This window comes from Tachyglossus aculeatus, chromosome 18 (genome assembly GCF_015852505.1).
Source record: "Tachyglossus aculeatus isolate mTacAcu1 chromosome 18, mTacAcu1.pri, whole genome shotgun sequence".
Taxonomy (NCBI): domain Eukaryota; kingdom Metazoa; phylum Chordata; class Mammalia; order Monotremata; family Tachyglossidae; genus Tachyglossus; species Tachyglossus aculeatus.
The window spans coordinates 26,308,098-26,326,710 of record NC_052083.1 but is presented as its reverse complement, the minus strand read 5'-3'; the positions used below and the strand labels follow the sequence as shown (position 1 = coordinate 26,326,710).

The 18,613-nt window shown below is 53.6% G+C and overlaps 1 protein-coding gene across 1 annotated transcript; it reads left to right on the top strand.

The window, feature by feature from the left end:
• Positions 1–4,219: 4,219 nt before the first annotated feature.
• CNGA3 (cyclic nucleotide gated channel subunit alpha 3) lies at positions 4,220–16,832 on the top strand. Its single transcript, XM_038760119.1, has 10 exons — positions 4,220–4,230; positions 4,900–5,013; positions 5,451–5,615; positions 7,340–7,396; positions 9,378–9,392; positions 9,978–10,010; positions 10,229–10,270; positions 11,160–11,267; positions 14,422–14,528; positions 15,400–16,832. Exons 1-10 carry the CDS (start codon positions 4,220–4,222, stop codon positions 16,830–16,832), a joined length of 2,085 nt encoding a protein of 694 aa, XP_038616047.1.
• Positions 16,833–18,613: the final 1,781 nt, after the last annotated feature.

The window sequence follows — 18,613 nt, the reverse complement described above, 5'->3', positions numbered from 1 at the left end:
TGGGACAACCTGATCACCTTGTAACCGCCCAAGCGTTTAGAACAGTGTTTTGCACATAGTAAGCACTTAATAAGTGCCATAATTATTATTATTATTATTGTAGTAACCCCAGTGCTTAGAACAATGCTTGACTCATAGTGAGGGCTTGATAAATACCATTTATTTTTATTATTATCATCATTATTCAGCTGCCATGGGAAAGCTGCTGGCTGTGGGGAAAGCGTGAAGATGGCGAAGGTCAGCGTCCAGGCCTGCTCCCCGGCCACGCCAGGGCACTGGGTAGGGGCGACAGCTGCAGCAGGAAGCAGGTAATGCGGATCCTCCTCCTCTCTGACCCCGCTCCATCCCCACGGCTGCACTGGGCAAATAGCCAGACATCCTCGGAAGCATTGTGGCCAAGTGGATAAGAGCACTGACCCGCGTTCTAATCCTGGCTCCGCCACTTGTCTGCTGTGAGACCTTGGACAAGTCACTTCACTTCTCTGCACCTCAGTTACTTCATCTGTCAAATGGGGATTAAGACTGCGAGCTCCATGGGGGGACAGGGACTGTGTTGAACCTGATTTGCCTGTATCCACTCCAGTGCTCAGTATGGTGCCTGGCACATAGTAAGCACTTAACAAACGCCACAGTTATTATTATCCGCGTTCGGAAGGGGGATCCAGAATGCCTGGCACTGCTCTGATCGATCAATTGGTCAACGGAATTTATTGAACACTTACCGCGTGTAGAGCAGAGTAAGCACTCGAAAGAGTACAATAGAACAGAGTTGATAGACACGTGCGCTGCCCTCAAGGAGTTTGCAACCTAGTCGGGGAGATAGACAATCAAATAAATTATGGATAAGGAGAGCGGTAGTGTATAAGGATTCATGCATACGTGCTGTGGGGTCATGGCAGGTGGAGTGAGTATCAAAAGTATTTCGAGGGTAATAGATGGACGGGAGGGAGGGCAAATAGGGTGGGGAAACAAGGGGGTTCATCAGAGAAGGTTTCTTAGAGGAGAGGTGATTTTAGGAGGGTTCTGAAGGTGGGGAGAGTGGTGGTTTGGTGTAGACTGAGGGAGTGGGAGGAGGACGTGGGTCAAGGGTCAGTGGCCAGACAAATGAGATCAAGACACAGTGAGTAGGTTGGTGTTAGAAGAGACAAGTGTGCGGGCTAGGTAGTAGTGGGAGAGGGGCGAGGGGGGATAGGAGGAGGAGAGCTGATGGAGTGTTTTTGTGCGGTCTGTCTTGGAGCAAATGCGAGCTGCTCAGTCATCCCTCACTAGAGCCAAATAATCAGCCGCGGAGATGCTGGGATACCGAGAGTCATTTCTCCCAACCTGACACTAGGCCTGCTTCATTTTCCCAGACTCCCTGTCTACGGGGAAGTTTCCCCGTAGTCTTTCATTCAGTAGCCTTTATTGAGCACTTACTGTTTGCAGAGCCCTGTACTAAGACTTGGGAGAGTACGATACAACAATAAACAGACACATTCCCCGCCCACGAGCTCCATTGCTTCAAGGGAGAGGAGTCCCTGTTGATTCATTCATTGTTTTATTTATTGAGCACTTACTGTGTGCGGAGCCCTGTACTAAGCGCTTGGAAGAGTACAATATAACCCTGTTGGCACAGATCATGGTGAGAGAGCCCATTTTTATTTTCCCCTTGACTAAAATGCAACACCATTTGCACATTGGCTGCACTCCTGCCCATCCGGAAGTGTCAGCCATCAGCGGAAGGAATTTTTGTGGTGCCCACAGCCTGCCACGCAAGCTGGCCTAGTCGGGAACCCAGTTTCCATGGTTGGCACCCAGACATTTAACCAGAGACCTCACATCCTCCCAGAAGGGGTTCAGGGCCCATCGGGTTCTTCTGCCAGAACCTGAGAAGTGGCATGGCCTAGTGGAGAGAGCACGAGCCTGGGAATCAAAGGACCTGGGTCCTAATCCCAGCTCCACCACTTGTCTGCTGAGTGACCTTGGGCAAGTCACTTAACTGTGCTGGGCCTCAATTACCTTATCTGTAAAATGGGGATTAAGAGTGTGAGCCCCATGGGAGACAGGGACTGCGTTCAACCCAATTATCTTGTGTCTACTCTAGTGCTTAGTACAGTGCCTGGCACATAGTAAGCTCAAGAAGAAGGAGAGGAGGAGAAAGAAAAGGAGAACTGTGGCCGGAAAAACACTCATTTTAAACATGCCTTATGTTGGGATCTCTCACCCTGGATCGGGAGAGAGAACCAACTGACCACTCTGGCCAGGCAAACTAAAAGGGAACCACTCTAAAGATACGATGAAGCAAAATAAGGCAGAGCAGTGGACAGAGAGAGCTCACAGCGGAAAGAGAGCTGGCCTCGTACACAACCATCAGACATGCGTTAGCTGTCTCGGAACAGAGTCTTCAGGGCGATCGTGACACCGTGAGGGAGCAGCGAAAATAGCATCCGGGACCAGAGTACGATCCCTCCAGACCGTACACTGTTGTGAGCAGGGAATGTGTCTGTTTATTGTTATACTGTACTCTCCCAAGTCCTTAGTACAGTGTTCTGCACACAGTAAGCACTCAATAAATACGACTGAATGAATGAATAGCGTAGTAATTATAGTAGTGGTATTTGTTAAGCTCTTACTTTGTGGCAGGCACTTTACTAAGCGCTGAGGTTGTTACAAATTGGGTTGGACCCAGTCCCTGTCCTAGGGGGGCTTACAGTCTCGATCCCTATTTTGGAGATGAGGTAACTGAGATCCAGAGAAGTGAAGTGACTTACCCAAGGTCATGCAGCGGACAAGAGGCAGAGCTGGGATACTCTCCCAAGTGCTTAGTACAGTGCTCTAAATGCAGTAAGCGCTCGATAAAATACGATTGACTGACTGAGCAATACAGATACAGAAAGAGACAGTGATGTGGAGGGGATCGGATTTCATGCACTAGTCTGATCTCAGCCACAATCACACACCTCCACAAATTTCCAACCCCAGACCATTCTATACAGCTGTTGCTCAAACACACGACCAAACAATCAGCCATATTTACTAAGCGCTTATTCTTTTCCAAGCACTGTGTCCTCAGTGCTTAGGAGAATACAGTAGGGTTAGTAGATATTATTATTATTATTATGATGGTATATGCTCAGCACTTACTATGTGCCAGGCACTGTACTAAGTGCTGGGGTGGATGGATACAAGCAAATCAGGTTGGACACAGTCCCTGTCCCATGTGGGGCTCGCAGTCTCAATCCCTATTTGACAGATGAGGTAACTGAGACCCAGAGAATTGAAGTGACTTGCCCAAGGTCACACAGCAGACAAGTGGTGGAGTCAGGATTAGAACCCATGACCTTCTGGTTCCCAGGCCGGTGCCAGATCTGATTCCCGCTCTCAAGGAGCCTACATTGGAGTCAGGGAGGCAGACACTAAATTAAACTCTGCGTGGGGAGAATCAACAGCGTTTTAAGATGTGCTGATGTGTGCTACAGGGAGAGGAAGATGGGGGGCTTAGGTGAGGCTGAGGGGCTGAAGCGGCAGTTAGCAGGGGTACAGAGCGAGGGGATGATCGATGCCAGTCTCCCCTGCACTGACCACTGCATTAACCCCGACCCCCAGCCTCAGGCTGTCTGAGCAGTGGTCATTTGCAAAGACCATGGGCTGGGGCCTGAGGGGACTTGGGTTCTAATCCTGCTTGCACTTCTAGTCTGCTGTATGACTTTGGGGAAGTCACTTAACCCCAACTGGGCCTCAGTTTTCTCATCTGTAAAATGGAGGTCCAGTATCTGCTCTCCCTCCTTTATAGGCGGGGGGCCAGGGACTTGATTACCTTGTAGCAACCCCAACAGTTAATAGAGTAGGGGGAATGGCGTGGCCTAGTGGAAAGAGCAGGAGCCTGGGAGTCAGAGGACCTGGGTTCTAATCCCGGCTCTTCCACTTGTCTGCTGTGTGATCTTGGGCAAGTCACTTCACTTCTCTGGGCCTCAGTTTCCTCATCTGTAAAATGGGGATTAAGTCTGTGAGCCCATGTGGGACAGGGACTGTGTCCAATCCGATTTGCTTGTATCCACCCCAGTGCTCAGAACAGTGCCTGGCACATCATAAGTGTCTAACGACCCATGGCAGCAAATCCTGGCATGAATTGCTTGGGATGGTCTCACCCTCTCCCTGTAGCAACTTCTCCAGGGAACCAAATCCCGGGCCCCAGAAGCGGGGATGGAAGGGTTGATAAGGCTGGAGGGGTGTGGCAGAAATGAGGGAAAGGTGAGGGTGAGGATGGAGGGGAGCAGAGCAGGGTGGGTAGGTAGGCAGGTCGGGATGGAGCAGGGCTGGGGACAGAATGAGGATGGAGGACGGAGAGGAGTAGATGAGGATGTAGAGCAGAAGGGCAGGGCAGGGCAGGGCGGAACCGGTAGCCACCCTACCTGGCTTTTTGGCTCGGAGCTGCTGCAGAGTTGAGTTGGGCAGTGGGAGGTCCATTGGAAACTGGAGAGGGAAACAGCTCTCCCTCCCTCCCTCCCTCCCTCTGTCACTCCTTCCATTCCTTTCTCCCTTCCTCTCTCCCCCTCTCTTCCTCTCTCCCCCTCCCTTCCTCTCTTCCTCCTTCCCCTCTTCTTCCCTCCTCCCTCCCTCCCTCCTCTTCCTCTATCACTCCCTCCCTCTCCCTCCTTTCCTTCTTCCCTTCCTCCCTCTCTCCCTTCCAGTCCTCCTCCCTCTTTTCCTTTCTCCCTTCCTTCCTCCCTCCCTTTACTCTCCCTCTCTTCCTCCCTTCCTCTCTCCCTCCGTCTCTCCCTCTCCCTCCAACTCTGCCCACTTCCCTCTCTCCCTCTGCCCCGCTGCTGGGGCCTGAGCCCTTCCCTTGAGCGGTCCATCCAGGGAGGGGGCTCCCAGAATGGATGGCCTATGGTCCCTGATGGCCAGCTGTCTCCACAGGACCCCTTCTGTGGGCCAGGACTCATCGCCGGCCCTTCGGCAGGTGATCGTCGCTGAGCCGCGGGGCCCATCTGAGTCCCCTCGAGACCCCCACTCTGCCAGGACTCCAACCAGGTACCAGCTGGGCAAACCACCAGAGCCTAGCTGGCTTGTCCAGGGGGTGGGGGGCGGGGAGGTAGGGAGGAAGGGGGGAGGTCGGCAACAAGGCCTAGCAGAAAGAGCCTGGGCCTAAGAGTCAGACACCTGGGTTCTAATCTGCTTGTTTGCTGCCTGAACCCACCTCCACTGCCCGGGGAAAGGGCCATGCTGGGGCCTCCAGCCTTGGGGGCAGGAAGGATTGTGTGGGTTCTCCCTGGCCTCTCTCTGGCCCCTCCTGAGCTTGTCCCTGGGCTTATCTCTGGCCTACCCATGGCCTGTCCCAGGCCACCTGGCTCCCCGTCCCTGGCCCATCTTGGGCTCATCCCTGGTCTATCCTGGGCTGGCCCAGGACTACCGCCGGGGCCTCTTGGGGAAGTGGGCACGCACTGAATCTGCTCCTTCCTGGGTGGCAGGTGGGGTTTACCCTCCTGGGCCTGGCTCCGGGCCTGGCTGGCCAGGTGCCTGCCTCTTCCTCCTCCGGCACGGAGCCTGGATTCCTTCCTGGAGCATTTTCGCGGGGCAGAGCCGAGGGAAGAGCCCGGGCGAGATGGCGGCCACCAGCCCGTTGGCCAGTGGAGGTAAGAGGCTCGCTGTGGGGGGTCCGGGAGCCCAGGTCCCTTCCCTCACCATTCCCCCTACTCCCCACCTCGTCCCTGAATTCCCCCTCCGGGTTCCTGGCCTCTGCACCCCCTCCCTGTGACCCCCTCAGATCTCCCACCCTTGCAGCAGTGTGGCTTAGTGGAAAGAGCCAGGGCTTGGGAGCCAGAGGATGTGGGTTCTGATCTAATCTGAGCCACGCCGCTTCTCTAGTCTAGAGGGAAGCAGCATGGCCAAGTGGAAAGAGCATGGGTCTGGGAGTCAGGGATCCTGAGTTCGGGTTCCAGCTCTTGCCTGCTGTGTGACCCTGGCCAAGTCATTTGACAGCTGTCTCTCAGTTCCCTCATCTGAAAAACGGGGCTAAAATACCTATCCTCCCTCCTGCTTAGACTGTAAACCACGTGTGGGACAAGGACTGTAACTCAGTGCTTGGCACATGGTAAGCCCTTAACAAATACCCCAATTATTTTTGTCAGGGACTATGAGGGTCCCCTAGGTATGTTTTAGTTCCTTTTTCTCCCCCGGGACTGCAGCTTTACAACTCCAGAGCCAACCAGAACTGGCTGGGGGGCGAATCACCCCACAAGTTTGCCCCCTGGGCCCTCGCTCCCCCGAATGCCCAGCCTCCCAGCCCCGACCCTGGCCCCACCTAGATGTGGCCATCACACTGGGCAGGCACTGGTCCTCGAGGACTGAAATAACCACACACACACAGGTACACACTCATACACACATGTGATTGGTTGATTGATGCTCATACACTTAGTCCAGTGCTTTGCACACAGTAAGCACTCAAATACGATTGAATTGAATAATAATCATCATAATAATGGCATTTATTAAGCGCTTACTATATGCAAAGCACAAGGTGATCAGGTTGTCCCCCAGGGGGGCTCACAGTCTTAATCCCCATTTTACAGATGAGGTAACTGAGGCCCAGAGAAGTTAAATGACTTGCCCAAGGTCACACAGCTGACAATTGGTGGAGCTGGGATTTGAACCCATGACCTCTGACTCCAAAGCCCGGGCTCTTTCCACTGAGCCACGCTGCTTCCCTATACTGATACACACTACCACGTACAGCTGTGCTCAGGATACGCATACATTCCTGCCCTCTAACACATTCACATGCTCACAAATTCACGCACAAATGCTCTCCCACACTCTAATACACTTCCACTCAAATTCACCTACACCTAAAGAAGCAGCGTGGCTCAGTTGAAAGAGCCCGGGCTTTGGAGTCAAAGGTCATGGGTTGAAATCCCGGCTCCGCCACTTATCAGTGGTGTGACTGATCAGTGGTGGGCAAGTCACTTCACTTCTCTGGGCCTCAGTTACCTCACCTGTAAAATGAGGATGAAGACTGTGAGCCCCCCGTGGGAAAAACTGACCACTTTGTAACCTCCCCTGTGCTTAGAACAGTGCTTTGTACGTAGTAAGCGCTCAATAAATGCCATTATTATTATTACACACATTCATTCACATTCACTTATGCCCACCCCAACTTGCATTCATTCTCTCCCTTTCTCTCCCTGTCCTTCTCTCTACACCCCACCCCACCGCCCCCGCACTCCAACGAGGCTCCCTCAGGCAGGAGGAAAGGGGCAGGGCTAAACCGCTCCCAAGTGGCAAACAGGAGGTGGAAAGCAAAGGAGTGGGAGGTTTATAAAGCCCCAACTGGTTCTCTGCTCTGTTTCCTCCCTAGCAGCCCCTGGCCTCTGGCCACATATAATGTCAACAACTGCCACAATGCCAACGAAGAGTAAGTACCTCCGTGCCCGCTTAGAGCAGTCTGATCGCCATACCTGCCCCTCCTCTAGCACCCCTCTGACTCCTCAAGGTCCAGCAGACCCACCTCTGCTCCTCCCCATCTCCTGGGGCTGCCACCTGCTTCAAGGGAGTCCCTTCACCCTCTCATCCCATCGGCTCAGTCGGGGACACCAGTGGCAGGTTGGGAGGGACTGCATATTTGCCACAAAGTTTCATATTTGCCCATATCCATAACTTATTTTGTTATCTGTCTCCCCCTCTAGGCTGTAAGCTCGTTGTGGGCAGGGAATGTGTGTGTTTACTGTCATATTGTACACTCCCAAGTGCTTAGTACAGTGCTCTGCACCCGGTAAGCACTCAATAAATACGATTAAATGAATGAATGAACTGCTCCCACAATCCACCTCTTTCTGAGTGGATGGACACGTCCAAGTGACTTTCTTGCTTGGTCCCCAGGGCCCAGGATGGGAGATAATAATAATAATAATAATAATAATAATAGTATTTGTTAAGCGCTTACTATGTGCCAAGCACTGTTCTAAACGCTAGGATAGATACAAGGTGATCAGGTTGTTCCAAGTGGGGCTCACAGTCTTAATCCCCATTTTACAGATGAAGTACTGAGGCACAGAGAAGTTAAATGACTTGCCTAAAGTGACACAGCTGATAAGTGGTGGAGCTGGAATTAGAACCCACGACCTGTGACTCCCAAACCTGTGAGCTCCCAAGTCGAGCACACTCAAGAAGTCTCAAAGGCACTTAGTAAATCCTCCGTCTCACTGCTCCCTCTCGCTACAGCTGCCTAGCCAAATCTGTGACCTCCACTTCCTCTACTCCAGCTCCCTTCTTGACCCTCTTTGGCCTGGTTTTGGCCCCTACCATCCCCCCTCTCCAAGATCACCAAGGACCTCCTCCTTGGAAAATCCAACCATCTCAATCCTAATCCTCCTTGACCACTCAGCTGCCTAGTGGATAGAGCCCTGGCCTGGGAGTCAGAAGGACTTGGGTTCTAATTCTGCCTCCAACACATCTGCTGTGTGACCTTGGGCAAGTCACTTCACTCCTCTGTGCCTCAGTTACCTCATCTGTAAAATGAGGATTTAGGCTGTGAATCTTATGTGGGACATGGACTATGTCCAACCTGATTAGCTTGTATCTGCCCCAGTCCTTAGTAAGGTGTCATGATAATATTTGTTAAGTGCTTACTATGTGCGAAGCACTGTTCTAAGCACTGGGGGGGATACAAGGTGATAGGTTGTCCCACCTGGGGCTCCCAGTCTTAATCCCCATTTTACAGATGAGGTAACTGATGCCCAGAGAAGTTAAGTGGCTTGCCCAAGGTCACACAGCTGACAAGTGGTGGAGCCAGGATTCAAACCCATGACCTCTGACTCCCAAGCCCGTGCTCTTTCCACTGAGCCATGCTGCTTGGTCTGCACACAGTAAGCGCTCAATAAATACGATTGAATGAATGGCACATAATAAGCACCTAACAAATACCATAATAAAGGCCTTTTCTGGGTTCCCAACTCTCCTCACTTTATCCTCATCTCAGCTAACAAATCAGTGGTTATTTGTTAGGCGCTCGCTACAGGCCGAGCACTGAACTAGACGTTTGGGAGAACACAGGTCAGAAGAGTTGGTAGGCATATTCCCTGCCCACGAGGAGCTTGCAGGGTCCCTGGGGATTAATCGGCTCCCACGATTTCAGCTCCCACTTCTAAGGAGGTGACTTGGATGCCAGCCCTTCCCCGCACAGTACTCGCGTACATATTTGTAATTTATTCATTTATACCATTGTCTTGTCTCCCCCTCTAGACTGTAAGCTCACTGAAGGCAGGGAATGTGTCCGTTTATTGTTATATTGTACTCTCCCAAGCGCTTAACACAGTGCTTTGCACACAGTAAGTGCTCAGTAAATACGACTGACTCATTACACCTGCAGTCTCACATGTCCTCTTGTGGCTGCATAGCTTCTACTTGAGCAGGTGACAATAATAATAATAATAATTAATAATTTTGGTATTAGTTAAGTGCTGGAGGAGACACAAGGTAATCAGGTTGTCCCACATGGGGCTCAAAGTCTTAATCCCCATTTTCCAGATGAGGTAACTGAGGCACAGAGCAGTTAAGTGACTTACCCAAAGTCACACAGCTGATAAGTGGTGGAGTTGGGATTAGAACCCATAACCTCTGACTCCCAAGCCCACACTCTTTCCACTGAGCTATGCTGCTTCTCTTAAGGAGCCTTCTGCTCCTTAATAATAATACTACTTAAGTGCTTACTACGTGTCAAGCACTGTTCTAAGCACTGAGGTGGATACATGTTAATCAGGTTGGACACAGGCCCTGTCCCATATAGGGTTCACCGTCTAAATCCCCATTTTCCAGATGAGGTCACTGAGGCTCAGAGAAGGGAGGTGACTTGCCCAAGGTCACACAGCAGACAAGTGGCGGAGTTGGGATTAGAACCCAGGTCCTCCTGAGTTCCAGGCCAGGGCTCTAGCCACTAAATGATGCTGGTTAGGCTGCCTTAGGGGGTAGGTTAAAGTCTGAACTCTTGGGCTCCTTAGGCTTACCGGGTTAAACGCTGAGCATGATCGGAGGTGAGGCTGGCCTGGCCGCCTGCCCTGCCCCATCCCATCGGTCAATCTGTTGATGCTAGGGCCCAACCAGGATGTCCTGAAACTTCTCCGCTCCACCTGGCTAGTCCAACCTCCAAACTCCCTCCTCCCTTTCCCCTAACCCACCCCTCCCCGCTCTGGTCCCTGGAGTCGTGTCACAGGGATCTAAAGCTGCTAAATGTCCCCCATGTATCCCGCAGCAAAAAGGAGCAGGAGAAGAAGACAGAGGAAAAGAAACAGGAGTAGTAAGTGCTGGCAGGTGTACTGTGTAACCAGGCTCCTGTCCATTCTGGCTTTCCAGGTAGAGGGTCCGGTCATCGGGACCCCGGTTAGGAAGGCCCCAGGGAGGAACTGCCCGGGATGGGGTCTTCCCTGTCTCAACTCATTTTCTTCCCCCGCCACCATCCTAAACCCAGCCTGCTGCAGGGGGAATCTATTCCCTGCTGGGGGTGTGTGAATCAGTACCTGAAACCAGGAGAGCAGGCGGGATATGCCGAGATGGCGTGATTCTGCCCTCCTCCCTTGGCACCAGTTGGAGAAGATGAGGTGCGCTCTCTGCCCAGTTCAGAGAAGGGAGCTCGAAGAAGCTGCCACCTTCTAACTCTGCCATCCAGGAGACCTGCAGAGCGTGGGCTGTGGGTGACGGGTCAGGAATGTAGATGCCTGCCTTTCCAGGGAAGCTGGCACTGAGGTCGCTGGGGTCCTAATGGCCATAGCAAAGAGTGAGGAAGAGGTCTGACTCTAGCATACCCAGAGGGCCCCAGTGTCCAATGTCTCCAGAGGGCACATACTACAGGGCCAGTGGCCCCGGGGGCTGGTAAGGAAGATGAAACCACCCGTCAGGCCTCTGGGCCTTGTTTGGGGGAATCTTGACGGCTCGGTGCCCCGCTGGAGGGCACAGCCCATGGCCACTGAAAACTGTCCTTGGACTGCGACCCAACAGGAGGAGCCTGGACAAGCTCCCCTGAGGGGCAGGTGGGCAATACCCACCCTTTCACCCACCCCCTCCTCTTAGAGAGTCTAGGCTCCCCAGCTGGTGGGGGATGATGGCGGGAACGGTTGGTCAGCCGGGACCTCTGGCTGAAACGACTTGGGGGGGCCAGCGTGTAGGAAATCTCATTCGCTTTCCAGAAAGAAGAAAGAAATCTTTGTGATCGACCCATCCAGCAACCTGTATTACAGATGGCTGATGGTCATCGCCACCCCAGTCTTCTATAACTGGGGCTTGCTGGTGTGCAGGTAAGGACTCATCCCTTCCGGAAGGCCCAGGCCTGGGCCTGGACTGACAAGGTCTGACCCGCACCCTGATTCTTAGCATTGGAGTACTGCCTTACTTTGGCAAGCAAAAACTCCTCACTATTGGCTTCAAAGCTCTCCCTCCCCTTGCCCCTTTTCTCCTTCCACAGTCCAGCCTGCAGCCTCCGCTTCTCTGCTGCCAACCTCCTCACTGCACCTCATTCTCGCCTGTCCCGCTGTCGACCCCTGGCCTACCTCTGGCCTGAAATGCCCTCCCTCCTCAAATCGCCAAACTAGCACACTTCCCTCCCCTTCAAAGCCCTACTGACAGCTCACCTTCTCCAGGAGGTCTTCCCAGACTAAGCCCCCCCCTTTCCTCTGCTTCCCCTCCCCTCCCCTCCCCATCACCTCAACTCGCTCCCTTTGCTCTACCCTCCTCCCCGCCCCAACAGCACTTGTGTATATATGTAAATACTCATAATTCTATTTACTTTTTATTAATGATGTGCATATATCTATAATTCTATTTATAATGCTACTGATGCCTGTTTACTTGTTTTGATGTCTGTCTCCCCCCCTTCTAGACTGTGAGCCGTTGTCTCTATTTGTTGCTGAATTATACTTCCCGAGTACTTAGTACAGTGCTCTGCACACAGTAAGCACTCAATAAAAGCGACTGAATGAACACAGACCACCGTACTATGAGCTTTCGAGAATACAATACAGCGGCTAGACATGATTCCTGCCCTTAAGGAGCTTAAAGTCTAGCAAGAGAGACCTGACTGGTAAAATAAATCACAGGAAAGCGTAGCTGGCGGGAGGGAGGGCATTAGCAAAGGGTAGGCAGCAGATGAAGCGAGAGCGAGGCACTAAGTAGGTTTGAATGTGAGGGCTGGGTTGAAGTGGGAGAGACATGAGGATGAGCGTTAAGAAGAGAATTGATTAGAGGCCTTCTGTGTCACGTATGCGCTTGGGTCTGTACCCTTTAATAATAATGATGATGGTGTTTAAGTGCTTACTATGTGCCAAGCACTGTTCTAAGCACTGGAGGGATACAAGGTGATCAGGTGGGGCTCGGTCTTAATCCCCATTTTACAGATGAGGTCACTGAGGCCCAGAGAAGTGAAGTGACATGCCCAAAGTCACACAGCCGACAAGTGGCAGAGCTGGGATTAGAACCCACGACCTCTGACTCCCAAGCCCGGGCTCTTTCCACTGAGCCACGCTGCTTCTCTTTAAGCACTCTGATAGTCCCCCACCCCCACAGCACTTATGCCCATATCCTTATACTCTGTTCTGTAAGTAATTTTAGTGTCTGTCTCCCTAACTAGATTGAAAACTCCTTGAGGGCAGGATTCTCGTCTACCAACTCAATTGTACTCTCCCAAGCACTTAGTACAGTGCTCTGTGTATAGCAAGCGCTCAATAAATAGCACTAATCGACTGATTCAGTTCGGCCTCTTTGGGCCAGAGGCTCAATACTCTCGGCTAAAAATGAACATTGAAGAGGAAGAAAGAAAGGGACGCGGGCGTTTAGAATACTGCCTGGAACATAGTAAGCGCTTAACAAATACCATAATTATTATGTCTCGTCCCAGTGGATCACAGCAGGGCAGGACAGTGCTGTCACCTCCTCGGACATCCACCACAGTGCACTATAGGAATGGACTTGGAATAATAATAATAATGATAATAATGTAATTTATTAAGCACTTACTATGTGCAAAGCACTGTTCTAAGCGCTGGGTTAGATACAAGGTAATCAAGTTGTCCCATGTGGGGCTCACAAACTTATCCCCATTATCCAGATGAGGCACAGAGAAGTTAAGTGACTTGCCCAAAGTCACAAAGCTAAGTGGCGGAGCTGGGATTTGAACCCATGACCTCTGACTCCAAAGCCTGGGCTCTTTCCACTGAGCCATGCTGCTTCAGTGTGAATCTAAGTCCTCCCTGGGGTAGGAGTTTGGGTTCCAGAGAATGAAACAACGGGTCCCGGGGAAGCCCATTTGAATGAGTGTTGGTAAGTGTGGTAGTATTTATTAAGTGCTTACCGCATGCAGGGCAATGTACTAAGCCTTGGGAAAGAATACGCAGTAATACGCAGTTAGGAATTAGCCACAGTCCCTGTCTCTCAGGAGACTCACAACCTAAGAGTCTAAGTAGGGGAGAGGGGCCTGGAGACAGTCACATCTGGAGTGATGGAACGATAAAACATTGAAGGGATAGAAAACCCAAGGATGCAAAATAAAAACCACAATCAGCAGGGGGCTGTGGTTGTGGTTAGAGATGCACCCCGATGGGGTGGAGGGGAGCCAATGTGGCGGTCGCAGAGCATGCTGAGAACAGGGGCCTCCGGGGGCCGGAGGGAAGGCCATAGTTATTACGCTTGCTTCGCTCAGACACAGTGGAGGCTTTGTGGTCAGGGAAGATGGAAGCTGAGGATGCGGCTTTGGATGTGTGGCTTCGCCCGGGGCGTCTAAACTCACCTGGTGGGCTCAGGTCATGGGTAAAGCAGTCCACAGGCCAGTTACTCGGAGAGAAGCGGAGCGGCCCAGCGGAAAGGGCAGGGGTGAGGGAGCCAGGACAACTGGGTTCCTCAGCCACTTCTCTGTTCTTCAGTTTCCCCATCTGTAAAATGGGGATGAAATGCCTGCTCTCCCTCCCCTGTAGACTGCGAGCCCCATGTGGGATGGGGACTACGTCTTATCTAAACAACTTATATCTGCCACAGCGATTAACAGTGCTTAACAAATACCATGTCACTGTTATCATTATTAATGAAGATCCAGAAAGTGGCATGCTTCGATTTTGCCCGGCCAGTGTTCATAATACGTGCGATGTTTGTTAAGTGCTTACTCTGTGCCAAACATGGTACTAAGCACCGGGGTAGATACAAGTTAGTCAGGCCCCACACAGGGCTCAGGGTCTAAGTGGTATTGAACTCCCATTTTACAGATGAGGGAATTGAGACCCAGAGAAGTGAAGTGATTTACCCCAGGACACACAGGTATCAGAACTCAGGTCCTCTGACTCCCGAGTCTGCGTCCTATCCACACCGCTTCTCAGTGCTTAAGCAATAACCCGAGAACACCTGGCCCCAGTACATCCCGTCCACCCTTGGCCCGAGCATGACTCACCTGGGGTTGTGCTCGTCTAGATCCTGCTTTGACGAACTTCAAACCGACCACCTGATGATGTGGCTGATCCTGGATTATGCGGCCGACGCCATTTATATCTGTGACTTCTTCATCCGGGCCAGGACGGGTGAGGCTTCTCCGGGTTCGGGGCGGACGGGTTCCTGGCTGGAATGGAATTTCTGCTCTGCTTGTCCAGAATCTCACGTTTCCTGGAGCCAGGATTGCGGTACCACAAGGGCATGTGGGATGATGGGGGTCCGGGCACTCCAGAGTCCAAAGGTGGGATACTCTTGCCGTTTCACTTAGAAGACCAGCCGGCCTTGCTAGGGTTTGGGACAAAAGCCCAAAGGGTTCCTAGATTTGGGTCTCCTTCCCAGCAGGCAGCCAGTGATACCCGGGGTCATCACCCGCAGAGGGGTATGGGATCCTGGAGAGCAGCTGGCCCAGTGACCTCTGCTTCCCCACCTGGAACACCTTCCAGCTTCGGTCTGGGGTTGGCAGAGGGGATGGAAGAGGGTGAGAACCTCTGTTCCCACAGCAGCGGGCACTTTCGGCCGAACCCCACACCCCCAGAAGCTGGCTGGAGTCACGGGGATCTTCGGTCTCAGCGTCCTGGCCGGAAGACCTTGGGGCCCCTTGGGGCACAGCTTCTAGACTTTGGGTAACCGTCGGTCCAAGAAGGCCAGTTGGAGATTGGTTCTTCCTTGCACATCCCTGATTGACAGGACATTGTCCTCCCCTTTGTCTCTCTCCTCTTCTGTCCCCACCTCCTCCCTCTCCTCCATCTCACCATCCTCCTCTTCCTCCTTTTCACCCTCTTCCTCCTCTTCACCCTCTTCTTCCTTTTTGCCCTCCTCCTCCTCCATCTTGCCATCCTCATCCTTTTTTCCTTTTTTCCCTCCTCCTCCTCCTCCTCCATCTCCTCACCGTGCTCCTCTTCACCCTCCTCTTCTTCCTCCTTCTTGCCCTCCTCCCTCCCCCCCGTCCTCGCCGGGCAGGCTTCCTGGAACAGGGACTGTTGGTCCGAGACCCCAAGAGGCTGAGGCGGCGTTACACGGGGAGCCGGCAGTTCAAGCTGGACGTGCTGTCGCTGCTCCCCACGGACCTGGCCTACGTCTGGCTGGGGATGAACTTCCCGGAGCTGCGCTTCAACCGGCTGCTCAAGGCGGCCCGGCTGTTCGAGTTCTTCGACCGCACCGAGACCAGGACCGATTACCCCAATGCCTTCCGCATCGGCATCCTCGTGCTCTACATCCTCATCATCGTCCACTGGAACGCCTGCATCTACTTCGCCATCTCCAAGCTCATCGGCTTTGGGACCGACTCGTGGGTGTACCCCAATGTGTCCGTCCCTGAGTACGGGCGCCTGTCCAGGAAGTACATCTACAGCCTCTACTGGTCCACCCTGACCCTGACTACCATCGGGGAGACCCCGCCCCCGGTCCGCGACGAAGAGTTCCTCTTCGTGGTGGCCGACTTCCTGGTGGGGGTGCTGATCTTCGCCACCATCGTGGGCAACGTGGGCTCCACGATCTCCAACGTGAACGCCTCCGGGGCCGCCTTCCGGGCCAAGGTGGATGCCGTCAAGCGGTACATGCACTTCCGGAAGGTGACCGGAGACCTGGAGGCCCGTGTCGTCAAGTGGTTCGACTACCTGAGGACCAACGAGAAGACGGTGGATGAGAAGGAGGTCCTGAAGAACCTCCCCGACAAGCTCCGGGCCGAGATCGCCATCAACGTCCACCTGGACACGCTGAAGAAGGTGCGCATCTTCCAGGACTGCGAGGCAGGGCTGCTCGTGGAACTTGTGCTCAAGCTCAGGCCCGCCGTCTTCGGCCCCGGGGACTACATCTGCAAGAAGGGGGATGTCGGGCGCGAGATGTACATCATCAAGGAGGGCAAGCTGGCCGTGGTGGCTGAGGACGGCGTGACCCAGTTCGTCGTCCTGGGAGACGGCGGCTACTTCGGGGAGATCAGCATCCTCGACATCGAGGGCAGCCGGGCCGGGAACCGCCGCACGGCCAACATCCGCAGCATCGGCTACTCGGACCTCTTCTGCCTGTCCAAGGGTGATCTGCTGGAGGCGCTGGCCGAGTACCCCGAGGCCAAGAAGGCCCTGGAAGAGAAGGGGCGGCAGATCCTGCTGAAGGACCACCTGCTTGATGAGGAGGTGGCCGGCGCCGGGCCCGGCCCCCGGGACCTGGAAGAGAGGGTAGACCGGCTGGAGGCCGCCCTGGACGTCCTGCAGACGCGCTTCGCCAGGCTGCTGGCCGAGTTCGGCGCCAGCCAGCTTGAGGTGAAGCGGAGGCTCAGTAGGCTGGAGGTCCCGGCCGGGAAGCAGGGCAGCGGGGACCTCCTGGTGGCCGGAGAAGGCCCGCCGGACCCCTCCTCCCCCGCTGTGGCCCAGGGGGCCCCGGCTCTGGACCAGTGAGCAGTCCCGGAGCCTCCGGGGGACTCCTCTGTGGTGGGGGACTTTGGGAATGCAGGCTGGACTCTCCCCTGGGATGGGGCAATGGGAAGAGCCGCGTCCATCGGCCGGCAGCCAGGTCCCGCTCCTCGGCACCCTTGACGCTCTCCGCCGTCTCCCCTCCCCTTGGTTGGGGGCAGCGGGGCCTGTGAATAATAACGATAATGATAATGGTATCTGTTAAGCACTTACTACGTGCCAGGCATGCCACGTGCCAATTGGCTCCACCAATTGTCAGCTGTGTGACTTTGGGCAAGTCACTTCACTTCTCTGTGCCTCAGTTACCTCATCTGTAAAATGGGGATTAATACTGTGAGTCCCCTGTGGGACAACCTGATCACCTTGTAACCCCCCCAGAGCTTAGAACAGTGCTTTGCACATAGTAAGCGCTTAATAAAATGTCATTTTTATTATTATTATTACTACTAAGAGAGCAAGTAAATCAAGTTGGACACAATCCCTATCTCACATGGGGCTCACAGTCTTCATCCCCATTTTCCAGATGAGGTAACTGAGGCCCAGAGAAGTGAAGTGGTTTGCCCAAGGCCACTCAGCAGGCAAGTGGCAGAGCTGGGATTAGAACCCACGACTTCATGACCGGCAGGCTTGTGTTCTACCCACTACACCACGCTACTTCTCTGGGGGCCCACTCCTGGGCTGGCTACATCCCCGGAGCCTCACCCCCTTTCTGTGCACCACCCTGGGCTCGCCCTCCACCTTTGTGAGCACTGCAGAAAGCTGGGAGCTGGGAAGCCAGGAGTCTGGAAGCATCCATTTTGGCTGGGTCGGGTTTCCGTGGCATGTGTCCTGTGGCCGTGGGGCCCGTCCTGGCTTCAGGGGAGCAAGACCCTGGTTGGAGAACTAACTCGGCGTGGCATAGTGGTTAGAGCCCGGGCCTGGGAGTCAGAAGGCCATGGGTTCTAATCCGGGCTCCCCCGCTTGTCCGCTGTGTGAAGTTGGGCAAGTCACTTCACTTCTCTGGGCCTCAGTTAGCTCATCTGGAAAATGGGGATGAAGACCATGAGCCCCACATGGGACACGGACTGTGTCCAACTCCATTTGCTTATATCCACCCCAGCGCTTATTACAGTGCCTGACACATAGTGAGCACTTAATACTATTATTATTATTATTATTATTATTATTAATTCCCCTTCCTCCCTTCCTCCTGTGGCTGGGACGATAGGCTAGGAGCCTACCGCCAGGGCCAGGGCCAAAAAACTCCACAGTGGAGGAGGATTCCGTCTCAGCTCACCTAGCTGGAGTGCATTTCCCACTGCCCCCCGGGAGAGGAGGCCAAGCAGGACCTCCCCATCCCACCACTGGCGATGCTCCCATCTGCTCCACCGCCCAATGCCCTAGAAGCCAAACGTCACCCTCCGAAGGAGCCGGGGGATATGGAAGCCCCTCACCACAGCTAGAGCTGAGAGCCGGCTGGAGGCTGGGAACCGGGCTTCTTCCCTGGCTATTAAGTGAAGAAATAAGGACCATTTTAGGTACTTTCTCTGCTCTGGGTGCCCTGGTCTGGGGGTCATCACCTCTGGGAGCCCCCCCCCGCCACCCCCAAGCACGTTCTCCCCATCGCCTCCTCTCCACTCGCTTCTCTGTCCCGGCTTTCTTAACTTCTCTGTGCCTCAGTTTTCTCATCTGTAACACGGGGATGAAATACCTGTTCTCCTTCTCCTTTAGACTGAGCCCCACTTAATAATAATAATGATGGTATTTGTTAAGCACTTACTATGTGC